At 35.5% G+C, this 14142-nt stretch overlaps 1 protein-coding gene across 1 annotated transcript in view; it reads left to right on the plus strand.

The window, feature by feature from the left end:
* The window catches only part of LOC150065052 (aldehyde dehydrogenase, cytosolic 1), a 44355-nt gene extending 30476 nt beyond the window's left edge, over positions 1-13879 (plus strand). Inside the window, exons 9-13 of the mRNA XM_090329634.1 lie at positions 301-485; positions 3119-3283; positions 5576-5733; positions 7638-7712; positions 12882-13879. Coding sequence (XP_090185760.1) covers positions 301-485; positions 3119-3283; positions 5576-5733; positions 7638-7712; positions 12882-12954 — 656 coding nt within the window. The 3' untranslated portion in view covers positions 12955-13879. The remainder of the gene's footprint in view (positions 1-300; positions 486-3118; positions 3284-5575; positions 5734-7637; positions 7713-12881) is intronic.
* Positions 13880-14142: the final 263 nt, after the last annotated feature.

Consider the following 14142-nt stretch of genomic DNA (forward strand, 5'->3'; position numbering starts at 1 on the left):
ACTCAGGTCTTCATGCATGATAGGCAAGCATTCTACCACAAGTCCAAACTCCCAGCCCAGGTTCTAGTATTTTTTGCTGCTGTTTTCATAGTAAATACAGGACCACAATAATTAATTTTTACCTTACTTATAAGAAGTGGGCTAAATTAATTCTATGTTTGACTATACCATATGTCACTTTTCTGTAACACTGTATTGCCTGTGAGAAATATGTATATATATACATATATATATATATAATATACATGTATAAGATCTTTAGAAAGTATTTCTTCTTCACTGTGACTGTTTTTATTATAGTGGACGCTGCCGTAGAATTTGCACACCAGGGGGTGTTCTTCCACCAGGGCCAGATCTGTATAGCTGCTTCCAGGCTTTTTGTGGAAGAATCCATTTATGATGAGTTTGTGAGAAGGAGTGTTGAACGGGCTAAGAAATATGTTCTTGGTAATCCTCTGAATCCAGGAATAACTCAAGGTCCACAGGTGAGTTTTGAAAACTCACAGGAGGAATGGCATTTCAAGAGACAAGAACAAGACAAATCTATTTTAGTTGCCAATTTTGATTATATTTGGTAGCTTTTCAAAACAATGTCAGGGACTCTACTTCCACTATAAATTAATATCACTTTCCCCAAAAGAATTTTAGTATATATTCTGGTATAATTGTTTCTTTCTAAAAACCTACATGTTTATATAAATATGAAGTCCTATCTCTTTACCGACAAATAAGAAACATACATATATACATACATACATACATAAAATAAGAAGAGAAAACTCCAAGATCTTTCACATTGAAGTTTTACTAGCCAATGTTTTCTCCCAACGGAGAATATATATATATATATATATATATATATATATATATATATATATTTAAACCACAGTTTATAAAACTGAGCTGAAATAAATCCCTTTTAAGAGAAAGAGTTAGAATCATGTTTTATAATCCTGGTTTATACAATTCTAAAATAAATAATCCATTGATCTAATTTATTAAGGTAAGATTTTAATCTCTGGAAGTGAATATAGTTTTATGACAGTTTGATCTGACTAAGTAGGATAAGTAGGTATTTTAGAACCTTGAGAAACAAAAGACTAATTCTTCTTCAGGACTTACACACCCTACAGTTATCCATTTTTTGTTGTAAGAAGGCACTTATGGAAAAATATACTCGTTGAAGTGTTAGCCTTGTGCTTAATCTACTGTGATTTAGTAATAGTCTTTTAAAATATAGCTACAGGCTCTTTGTCATAAATGTCAAAAGAAAGTCATTATTTAGAGAAAATCATGGCCTAGCATATTTGTAATTTTAAATATTTTTTTCTTATTTTAGAGGACACATTCAGGGTATTTGAATGTTAGAGCAACTGCAATATAGTTGGATATTATTCATCATATATATTCATATGTATATTTTCCTCCATTTTTGGAGTGATTTTTCTGTTTGACTTTATAGATTCAAATATGTACTTAAAAACTTCAAAACTACGTTTTAATTTAAAAAGGCATTGAGTCTACATAAAATGTCTGACTTCAGCAAAATAGTATTTTCTCATGGTTTTGAGTAATAGATTTTTAAATTTCTGGCCATTTTTAAAAGTCTGACTTCTCTCATATTCTGTTTCCTCTTCCATGAGTGTCCATAGTAATATAAATCTTGGGATTTTGGAATCATGGTAAATAAATAGATATAGAGATGAGTGATTTATATACCTATTCTCTCAACCCATCCAATATAAGGAATCAAAGAAAATATACAGAATTTCTAGAAATTCTAGCTACTCAGGAGACTGGGACCTAAAATTAATGGTTTGAAGCCAACCCCAGCAAGAAAAACAGTGAGACACTTGTTGCCAATTGACCACCAAAAAGGCAGAAGTGGAAGTGTAGTTGAAGTGGTAGGCTGCCACTCTTGAGCAAATAAGATAAGAGATAGCAGTCAGGCCCTGACTTCATCCCATCAGTGCAAGCTTCAGTACTGATACACCAGTACAAAAAGGATGACAAGAAGAAAGGAACAGAAAAAGGGAGGGCAAGATAGAAAGAGGGAAGGAGGAAAGAAAAGAAGGGAAGGAGGAAAGGAAGGAAAAGAAAAATGTACAAATTGATTATCTGAACTATGCAATCAGCTCTTAGATTTTATACTGTAGTACACAAGCTGATGACTTGTCTAGTGGTAAGATCTCCTGCATTGTGCAAACATGATTGGATAGTGGCTTTAAAAAAAAAAGCCAAATTCTTTAGCCTATCTGAAAACATCTAAAAACCGCATGTGTTTATGGTAAAGTGAAATTTACCAGACTAAACCAAATGTGTCCTTAAAAACAGACAAAATTTTTTGCCCAGAGTTATGCCTCCATCTTTCCTAGAAATTTATCAGGCCTAGGGAGAAGACTGAAAAGTCCATACTTTTTTCAGTCATTCTACAAGCTTTCCCACCATTTTTTTTCCAGTCCTGGGGCTTAAATTATGGCCTGAACATTGTCTTTGGGCTTTCTCAAGGCTAATGCTCTGCCACTGGAGCCACAGAACCACTTCTGTTTTGTTTTGTTTTGTTTTTCTACATATGTGGTACCTAGGGATTGAACCTGGACTTCATGCATGCTAAGCAAGCACTCTATACCACTAGGCCAAACTCCCGGGCCCTAACAATTTTTTTTTCAGTCTCTTTCTCATACACACATGCAGAATTTGGATTCTTATCAGTGTATATACTGGTCACAGAAAGGAAAACCCTATGACTTGAAATAGATAATCTCATGATTTTAAAGTCAATGTCTGATTAACAACTTCTAATAGAAGCTTTATGTGGAGTTATGTAACCAAACCTCTTTTTCAGTCAAATAAGTAAGATCATGACTAAACCTTACTATCAAATTGAGCTAATTGATCCTAGTGCCAACATGTGTTTCCTATAATCTTATATCCCAAATGTAAATATTCTCCATGTTTTTTCCCTAAAAATTCATGAGAAATAAATTTACCCAAGAATGAATAGGCACTGCTCTGAATTCTATGGGTATTCAACATTAGAATGATTAACAAGTATCCTACATTTTCATGGCCCAATCATTTATGTTTAACTTTATGTATATGATAATCTTTCAAATAGGTGGACAAGGAGCAGCATAATAAAATCCTTGATCTTATTGAGAGTGGGAAGAAAGAAGGAGCCAAACTGGAATGTGGAGGAGGACGCTGGGGAAATAAAGGCTATTTTGTCCAACCCACAGTTTTCTCTAATGTTACAGATGAGATGCGCATTGCCAAAGAGGAGGTAAATTGTCTGTTGTTTCTTTCTGCTCTGTCCCTTCGGTTACTCTCTCTGTCTTGTTGCTATATACTTCTCTCCTGCTTTCTTTCTCTCTTCCTCCCCTTCTCTCTGAAAATATTCTCATGTCTTTGATATCTTTCTCAGTAAATACTCTTAAAGTTAGATCCATAAAGGCTTATTTATGGTTAATGCCACATGTAATAAGGAACAAGAATTTCTAGTCAAATCCTGAGCAAGATGACCAACAGTCTCTGGGTGTTGTTCAGAGCTTGAAACTAACTGATACAATAGGAATTCTGTTACATATGTAATAACCAAATACACACAGAGGACACTACCTTACATGAAATAGGCTGGGAATAGGAAAACACATACTAAATGATATATCACAATTATGGGTGGCATGTGGTCAAGACAGCTTCACCGAACCAGAGAGGAGAATGGTGGCTACCAGGGTGTTTGTGAGAGAAGTGAAGGGGGAAGTAATGAGATGGTGACTAAAAGACACATATTTGCATTAGGCACAAGAAATATGTTCAGATACATACTGTACAGTATGATAACTATAATTAGCAACAATTTGTCATATTCCTGAACATTGTGAAGGAAAGATTTTAAGTATTCTTACCACAAGTAAATGAATAAAAAAAATGCTTGAGTTCTGTTTTCTGAGAGGTAAGAGCCCATGTTTTCTTTTCTCATTTTTTCTACATGTGAGCCATTCAGCCCCACCTTCTGCGTGTTCTCAACAGTATACTTTACACCTATGTGTGTATAAATTATAAATATATAATGTATATGTCTATATAGTTATTAGTTGCCAAATATTAGTAACATTCACAATATTAGGAAGTCTAATTAGCTAAAAACATGCCTGAAGCCACATACATAAAAAAGCAGAAGTTTTAAATATATAAATAACATATTTACTAGTATATATGATGTAGCATTATATTGTTTAACACATTGTCTATTTTGGTTAAATAGTAGGTGAGATTAAATAAGTTGATGACAAATATTTTCTACAGATATAATATATAATAAGGTTACATTTAGAAGAGGTAAGTAATTTATCTTGTAGACTCTGAGGACTTTGAAACAGAGTTTGATAAAGATAAGCTGGCTTTGTATTGTGAATGAGCTCTATCATACACTAAGATAAAAATAGCAGCAGCTCCAAGATATGAAATCATAATCCTTCCCTTAAGTAAAGTTGTACTTTGTACTTTATGTCCATAATATGAAAGAGAGCTTATGTTTATTTATTTATTTGTTTTGTATGTGTGTGTGATTCCTTTTTCCTTGCTTTCTTTTGGCTCTTTGGTTTGTTTTTGTTGTTACTTATGATTTGCTTGTTTGTTTTACAAACCTGGTGGTTTTACTGAGAACATCTCATTTGCAAAGAATGAAATCTATCACCTTAGCCATTTCACAAGGTTTTCATTGAGTTATTTCTTGGAAAGGGTCTTGTGTTTTTGCCAAAAGGAAGTTTTAGACCAGTTCCTTCTATCTTGTCTAGATGCTGTACTTACACATGCATCAAACTTGATTGAGCTGAGTCCTCAACTGTCTTCCTTCCTGATAACTGAGATTTCAGACAAGTGTCACAACACCCAGCTGTGAAGTTATTTTCTCTATACCTTGCATGTTGTCAATCTAAGGAATAAGGCATAATCAAGTTCCCGTAAAGAACAAATATACAAATAGACCAGGTTGTGTGGCTAATGCATGGAATCCTAGCATCTCAGAAGGCAGAAATTGGGAGAGTCGCTGGGCACAGTGACTAACACCTGTAATCCTAACTACTCAGGAGGCTGAGATCTGAGGATCAAGGTTTCAAGCCAGACTGGGCACAAAAGGACCTGAGACCCTTATCTCCAATTAACCTCTAGAAAACGGAAAGTGGGGCTTGGCTAAGGCTGGTAACCTTGACCTGAAGAACTCAGGGACAGAGCCCAGGCCAAGTTCAAGCCCCATGACTCACAAAAGAAAAAGAAAGAAAGAGAGAGAGAGAGAGAGAGAGAGAGAGAGAGAGAGAGAGAGAGAGAGAGAGAGAGAGAGAGAGAGAGAAAGAGAGAGAGAAAGAAGAAGAGAGAGAAAGAAAGGAAGAAAGAAATTGAGATAATCACTTTCTGAGTCAGCCAAAAGAAAAAACGAATTGAAACCATCATTTCCACAGAAATAGTTTGACACAAATTCTACACAGAGAAGGGTAGGAGAACCTATCTATGCCTTCATTTGAAATGCTGAGTTTAAATCTGCTTTTATTTATTGTTTTCATTTTTCCTGATATAGATATTTGGACCAGTGCAACAGATCATGAAGTTCAAAACTGTAGATGAAGTGATCAAGAGAGCAAACAATACTAGCTATGGCTTAGCCGCAGGGATCTTTACCAAGGACCTTGATAAAGCTCTAACCGTCTCCTCTGCTCTGCAAGCGGGAGTAGTGTGGTAAGTCAAAGTATAAAAATGTATACTCCTGTCCCTACTCCCAAACTAGTTATATGCTTCATTTTCAGCATAATGTCTAGTGAGTATCACTTCCACATTTGTCCATCCATCATCCCACCATTTGTTTGCTCCCTTTACCCTGCTCCAAACAGATAAACATGCATACAAGACAGAAAGTAGAGAAATCAAAAACAGCAACGAAGAAGAACAAAGGAAAAGCAAAAATATAAAGCAAAATAACAAAAAAACTCTTCATTTCTTGGGATTCATATCAATAAACAACATCCTATATGATTATATGCACAAAGCTACTGAGCATCCATGATCCTCTTCTAAGAATATCCTCCTTCACTTTCACTGTGTGAACACTTAGTGTCTTGTAGTAGCTGTCAGGTCAAAGTGAATTTTTTGTCTTTTACCATCCAGTGTATTTACTTGCAGATTTATAGATACTTTCTAGTTACAACAGATGAAGAAAATGATGCAATTGTAGTCCTTTGGGTCTGGTTTACTTCACTTATTATACTTTTTTGCAAGTCTTTCCGCTTATGAAAGGTGCAATATCATTCTTTCTGATGGAAGCATAGAATTCCATTGTCTATATACTGCATTTTCTTGATCCATTTGTTCACTAAGGGACATCTGTGTTGAGTTCTTATCTACGGTTATAGTGCTGCAATGAGTATGATTGTGCTGGTAGGTTTAATGTGGCCTCATTTGTGTTCTGTTGGATAAATGCTCAGGAATAGAATTTCTTGATAATGGCCACTCTAACAGGGGTAAGGTGGACTTTCAATGTAGTTTTGATTTGCATTTAAAAACCAGACGTGGTGCCTTGGCTCAAGTGGTAGAGGACTAGCCTTGAACAAAAAGAATCACAGGGAGGCTGGGAGTTTGGCCTAGTGGTAGAGTGCTTGCCTTACATGCACAAAGACCCAGGCACAATTCCTGGAAGTGGTGCTGTGGCTCAAGTGATAGAGCTGTCACATTGAGAAAGCCCAAGGACTGCTCAGGCTTTGAGTTGAAGGATCATGACTGGCAAACACACACACACACACACACACACACACACACACACACACATAAATAAATAAACAAAACAAAAACAAACAAAAAAAGATACTCAGGGATAATGCCCCTGTCCTGAGTTTGAGTTTAAGTCCCTGAGACAGCCAAAAAAAAAATGAAAAGAAATGGAAAGGAAAGAAAAGTCCTTTATCTAGATGGATTTATCTGTCAACATTGGATACTAGGATATTTGAAGCTAAACAAATTATTCATGGAATGCACAACTATCTCCCCACCAGAGAAGACCCTTTTTCTTAATCTTGTTTAAAAAATTTGACTTTATTCATATTTTGCAATTCAATTTTTGTATAAACATCAAGACTTTAGGATATCTGATAAATTGACAATCAGTCTAATTCCTGTTAACATCTGTGTTACTGAGCCAGGTTACTGAGCAGGTTACTGAGCCAGATAATAAAAACAAAATTTAGTATCATTTGGATTATAAGTACAATAAAGTTGATTTTAGCCTACTAAGTATATAAACATTAAGAAAATCATGAAGCTTATGGATTATTGGTGGTAAAGAACACAATACAATAAATTCTATTCTCCAATAAATGCCTATCCTTCCCTTCATATCATATTTGTCATTTACCATCTATTCACATATGTGGTTGTATGATTGTATTCATTTGTGAGTAATATATGGATATACATACTGTCTGTACTGTATTTCATGATGTTTCTTATATTTTGTTATACTGAAATTCAAGTAAATGGAATTCCTATAAAATTTTATCAATTTCTACAATTCACAGTTTAGAAGTTATTTCATAGGTTCAATATTGCCTATACATTACAGAAAAAAGCATTACTTTTTTGTTTTCTTTTAGGGTAAATTGCTATCTTATGGTACCTCCCCAGTGCCCTTTTGGTGGCTTCAAGATGTCTGGAAATGGACGAGAATTGTAAGAATAACATTTTATGAAGATAAATACTAATTTTGATGAAAATAGTTGTAACTCTCAGGGAATTAATCCATGTTTGTCTCTTTAAATAAGTGTGCTTCTATTCTTTCCTGCAAATTTATAAATAGCATATTATAGATTGTTTATCTCTTGATGTGTAGAAAGGCAACAGCACAATGAAAGGTAATTTATTATTAAGGTCCTGTGGTTGATAGGGACCATATTATGTACTTTATGTTACTGGTGGTCAATAGACTATTTTCCAAATTTATTATTAAATAGCTGATGTAACCCATCTGGGATATACTTCCAGAATGGAGGTGAATTTTAAAAGGAATATGTAAATAGAAGAATGATCTAGTTCCTTAAATATACCCCTTAAATAACACAATTATCTCCCTTATCCCAAAAACTATTTAGTATTCAGATGAATGATTTTAATGCATTAAATGATTATTTATATAGACTCTAAAATTTAAATTACCTGAATGAGTTATTTAGGTTATTAAAAATCAATAGAAGGCTGGTAATTTGGCCTAGTGGTGCAGTGCTTGCCTAGCATGCACAAAGACCTGGTTAGGATTCATCGGTACCACATACATAGAAAAAAGTCAGAAATTGTTCTGTGGCTCAAGTGGTAGAGTGCTAGCCTGGAAAAAGCCAAAGGACAGTGCCCAGGCCCTGAGTTCAAGGCCCAGGAAGTGGTAGAGTGCTAGGCTGGAAAAAGCCAAAGGACAGTGCCCAGGCCCTGAGTTCAAGGCCAAGGACTGGCAAAAAAAATAGAATAAAATTTTTAAAAATCAACATAAATCCAGAGGAAAATTTGATTCAGGAAATCTGATTTTATGGTTGTGACTAGATTGAGAATATTGGTACATAAATGTTTTTATAAGATTTCAGTTGCTTTTGAAACCAAGATGCATAGACATCTTAAAATATACCCACATATGTACACACAAAAATCACTGACATTGTATTTAATGTGCATGTACCTTTCTGCTCTTAGAATTTTTACTAAATAAATGAATATATTCATTAAGAAAAGAAGGGGTAGTCAGATATGAAATCAAACAAAGGAATGCTTACCATTTGATAATAGCAAGTAAAATAAATCTTAGTTTTGAGCCAGAGAGATGACAAAATATTCTATCCACTTCTCAATATTTATTAACTGTGTACTTGCTATGAATAAAGCTCTAGGAATCTCAGAAGCCTGAGACTATGGCTTATCTTCTGTATCATTTTGTTGGCAGAAACACTAGGTTAAAAAAAACACACAGAGTGGAACATAGATATACAACACACAGAATGAAATAAGTCATAATGGACTAGTTTAACTAATAAAGTTAGGGAAGCACTTAAAGTCCAAACTGTTGAAAGGTCAGAAAATCTGGCTTCTAGTAAATAGAGCATTCAGGCAACATGTTTTTAACAATCATGATGCGCATCTATTAAAGATGGATAAGGCTTATGTGACAATAAAAAAGGAAGTCAATTTTTGAGATTCTTTGCATGCTAAAATTTCTCTGGTTTGAACTCCAATAACAATGCAGTGCATGAAATATTAATGGTAGCTGCGTATTGATAGGTCATGCTTGTAAATTCTAGCTATGCAGGAGGCTGAGATCTGAGGATCACAATCAGAACTAGCCAGGGCAGAAAAGTCCATGAAACTCTATCTTCAATACATTGCAGAAGTGGCACTGTGGCTCAGGTGGTAGACAGCTAAAGCAGCTCACAGACAGTTAAATATATTAGAAAGCCCAGAATCCACAAAAATTGGCTTGGATCTGCTTATGGGAATAATGAGAAGCTATGGATATCTTCTATTGAAAATTCAGCTGGTAAGCAGTGTACATACACGCAACAGAGGACATATAGTCACGAAACTGTATTTCAGCCTTGACTCTAACACTGGCAGACCACATGGCCTAGCTTCTGTTGTCTGACTCTTGAGCCTGTTTCTTTATATTTCAAATGGAGATTGCATGCCATTTGATTTTAAGATGCTCAGTTTCTATTCCTCTTACAACTATTCAAATGAGGATATTTTTTCTTTACTTTCTTCATTGCTACTCTTTATATTTTTTATTACTGCAAGATTTATGGACAGAACTAATTACTTTCTACAAAAAATTATTAAAAAGTTAGACTACTTTAAGGGGCAGTTCATGCATTACTGGCCCAGGTATGTAACAAATTTGCATGGAAATAAAGGCAAAATATAAAAAGGATAAACAATTAGAAAAAATATATCCATTTTGTGATAAATAATTTTGTCAGACTTTAACATAAGTCATAAGGAAATGAAATAGGAAGACTAAAGGCCAAAATCTCCCATCCATATATTTTCCTTAAAGTTCACAATTTTGGTCTAAATAATTTCATTCAATAACATACAAAGAAGAAGATTAGATTATAGTTTTTACTTCAGAAATTCCAGCTGCGATTGCTACTATGAGATTCCCAGTAAAACTGGAGAAATAAACCAGTCATTTACTGTATGATATTTAAACAGTACTTAACTGATAACCTCAAACCCTCTAGAGTTAAATTATAATACAAGTTCAAAGGTATAAAAACAGAATTCATCAGTTGAAAGGAGAGTCCTGAAGAAGCCAAAACTAATGCCATGTAGATCCTAGACTGTTTAATGGTAATATGGAAGGCCTAGACCAATTTTTGAATCTTTAACCATGTATTGCTACTGGGCTGAATGACAGAAAACACTCCCTGGTACAATCCTGATATTTTCATGAAGATTAACTTCATTTACTTGAGCTTGGCCAGGAGGACATTTCAAATTTTATGACCCTCAATCCTTTCCACTATTTCCCTTCCTCCCTTTCTTCTTTCCTTGCTCCTTCCCTTCCTCCCTCTCCCTCCCTCTCTCTCCTCCTTTTCTTCCTTCCTTCCTTCCCTCCCTTCCTTCCTTCCTTCCTTCCTTCCTTCCTTCCTTCCTTCCTTCCTTCCTTCCTTCCTTCCTTCCTTCCTTCCTTCCTTCCTTCCTTCTTTCCTGTGCAGGAACTAATGCTTGAAATTAGAACCTACATGCTATCCTATAGCTTTTACTCAATCACTTGAGCCACCACTCCACTTTCACCTTGCGGGTTTTTAATTCAAAATGAGTCTCATAGACTTTCCTGCCTGGCTTCAAATCATGATCCTAGATCTCAGATTCCTGAGTAACTAGGAATATACATGTCTGAGCCACCAACACCCAGCTAGCTATCACTTTCCCTTGCTTCCTTCAACAAAGGTAGTGCAAGGCAATGTTGGGAATGACTGGGTTTAGAGCAAGAAATCAAATGAACAATTTTGTGTGACTATATTTAACAATTCAGTTCAGCAAATATTTCCATTTTCTTCTTTCTTCATTAGAACAAAGCTCATTTCTAGGCACAGAGGGGAAAAGAAAGATAAGTTGGAAAGTGGAATTCTATTAGAAATGCAGTCTCACTCCAGAACTACTGAATCCAAATCAGCCTTTGCATAAAGTCCCAGGTGACTTTTAGAGCACAAAACTATTAACTCTTAGGCTCAGTAAGAAAGCAAAATGGCAGCACGTGTTCTTGTGATCCAACACAGATAAAATGTGTGTACAGGAATCCTACTGAAAAGCACCTAGTAGCAGCATGAATGTGATAAATTTCATTTATAATCCTCCCCAAAGTCTCCAATGTTCTTATAACTCAAACTACAATGGAAATTCTATTATTGAAAAATCGAGGGTGAATTTATGAACCTTTAGAAATAAAATATTACCGTTTAGTGGCCTTCAGACAGCTGAGTCTCAACCCTTTAATTATTTTGAATAACATGATCATTGAAGCTTTTACAAAGGTATTTTCTAAAGCTTAATTATCCAAGAAAATAATCGGTGTAAGGAGATTAGGTTTCTGGGGGCAGGGTGTGGGGGGTGAATTGTCTTCAGCATACCTGCCTACAGCACAAAAAAAAAGGGGGGGGGAAAGGATCAAGATCTTATTCTTCTGCAAACCTACATGTGTGCTGATTTTATGATTTTTAAGAATGATTGTATGTAAATGTCATTTCATCTTCTTATCAAAATAATATAGGAGATACCTGAATTTAATCCTTCTAGTTATCACTTCAACAAAGTCTAAATCACACTTTCTAAAACTGGTCAGAAGAATAAATCTGATGAGAAGATACAGTACACAGCAGCTTGGCATGTTACTTTTGGTACTTGATATAGCCTTAGAGATATATGAGAAAGTGATTGAGAAAAAAGAGGTCATTTAAAGTGGGAATAAAACACGTGCAAAACTATGATAGGTAGAAGTTAGACTAATCTTTATTTCTTACTTCTCTAATACACGTAAGAAATCTAAAAAGAAAGAAAAGCCTATGGATAAGCATTAAGGTTGGGCCGGGAGTTTGGCCTAGTGGTAGAGTGCTTGCCTAGCATGCACGAAGACCCGGGTTCGATTCCTCAGTTGCACATACATAGAAAAAAGCTGGAAGTGGTGCTGAGGCTCAAGTGGTAGGGCTCTAGCCTTGAGAAAGTCAAAGGACAGTGGTCAGGCCCTGAGCTCAAGCCCAGGATTGGCAAAAAAAAACCCAAAACATTAAGGTTTATTTTATTTTTTTTTGCTGTGAATCCAATGATATTCTTCAAACTATGGTTGCAAAAGATGAGAGAAATTTTGGAACATGAAAGTGACATTGTTTCTTCCCCTTTACAATCTTTGCTGATGGAAGTGATAAATATAAGCTTCACTTTAGCTTGCAGTTTTTTTGTGTGTGTTATTGCTGAGTGATTACATAACCCAATTGCCCTTATATTACCTCTTGCTTGTTTATATGACCCTAATCCAAGAATGATGCAATCTTTGTTGAATTGAATTGTCTTCAGAGTAGTTAGAACTTTAATAGACAAGTTACATTAAAAGTGGATAGATTCTGGAAAGCCACCTGAAAGCATTCAATTATTTAGGAGGAAAGATGTTTTAAAGAAATTTCCTATACAAATAGGTTCATTTTTCTCAGAACAACTTCTGATCAGCTAGCTTTTGTGTGAAATTTTCTGCACACAGAACGTATCTTCTATTGCCTGTAGTCCAATAAGCAAAAAAGAGACGTGCAGTATTTAGGAGTAGCTCTTTCTCCACAGTGGTGTTTAAAGATATTTTTCCTTCTCTTTAGGGGAGAATATGGTCTACATGAATATACTGAAGTCAAGACAGTTGCCATAAAAATCTCTGAGAAGAATTCCTAAGAGAACTACTACAAAAGTAAAGACACTTCTTCAATGTCTAAGCATATTCTAGAGTTACTAATACAGTTAGATTTAAGTATAAACTCATTTGTTTTTGATTTTAAAAAAACATAGCTAATCACTAGTGCTAATACTGTGGGGCACGTCACATCAGGGAAATGGAAAGGAGTCCTACCTCGTGTCCTAGTGCTCATTTCATGGTTTTGGGACCCAACCTGCCTGTCACCTGGTTGGAAGGCTTGGCTGTGGTTTGTGTTGTAAAGTAAGGCTACCTCTGGGATTGGCCCGGAACACTTCCGCCTTGTTGGACAGCACCTGATTCCCCTTCTTTACCTACCTCCCCTTGCCCTGTCCACCTTTGTGCTGATTGGCTCCTGCATCCTATATTAGCTAAATGTACTTCCTCAATAAACGAGTTCCTGCCTTGTCAGGTCTCTCTGACACATCTTATTGTCTTCCGACGAGGAAGGGCTGGGGAGCCATCAGTTGGCCCTCTTCTTTCTAGGCTGGTCAGAGTCAGGGCTTGTTCTCTCAATCCCTCCTGCAGATGGCAAGAGACCGAGGACTAAAAACCTGGGCAATTACTACACATGGGAACCATGTTGTGAATTCTGAAACCATGAAACCATGTAGTGCATTCCTTTTCATTTATGATCCTTATTCCTATCCTAAATAAAAAGGACGGATTTGAGTAAAAGATAGCTCATATGCATTCCACTATAGCTACATATCTAAAATAATCACTTTATAGGAAAAGATCTTTAGTTCTTTAGGTTTTTGTATCCCATCCTGACTTCTTGATGTACCTAATGAACATTAATCACACAGTAAATTGCTCAAAATGTTTCCTACAATGTCATGCCTGCTTGTCAAATGAAATACTTAGCTGTATCTGAATGCAAAGCATAATAAACGTAATCTTGAATGATTGTTTTTTCTGTTTGATTTTTTTGACAAAAGTTTGAATTATGGTGTCTCTCAAAACATCATTTTATGAAGCATACAATTGCCCTAAAAATAAACATCCAATCCAGTACTCTTCACGTGCGTAAAGAAATATTTTAATTTCCAGAGGAATCCTTGAAAATCAATAGTGCACATTTGGGATGAGTCCTTTGTAGACAGTGCCTTTCCATGTCACTATAGGCAGAAATAGTACACAGAACAAGCAAACACTAAGTGATCTGT

Source organism: Megascapheus bottae, chromosome 3 (assembly GCF_031878675.1).
Source record: "Megascapheus bottae isolate mThoBot1 chromosome 3, mThoBot2.hap1, whole genome shotgun sequence".
In the NCBI taxonomy this organism is placed as follows: domain Eukaryota; kingdom Metazoa; phylum Chordata; class Mammalia; order Rodentia; family Geomyidae; genus Megascapheus; species Megascapheus bottae.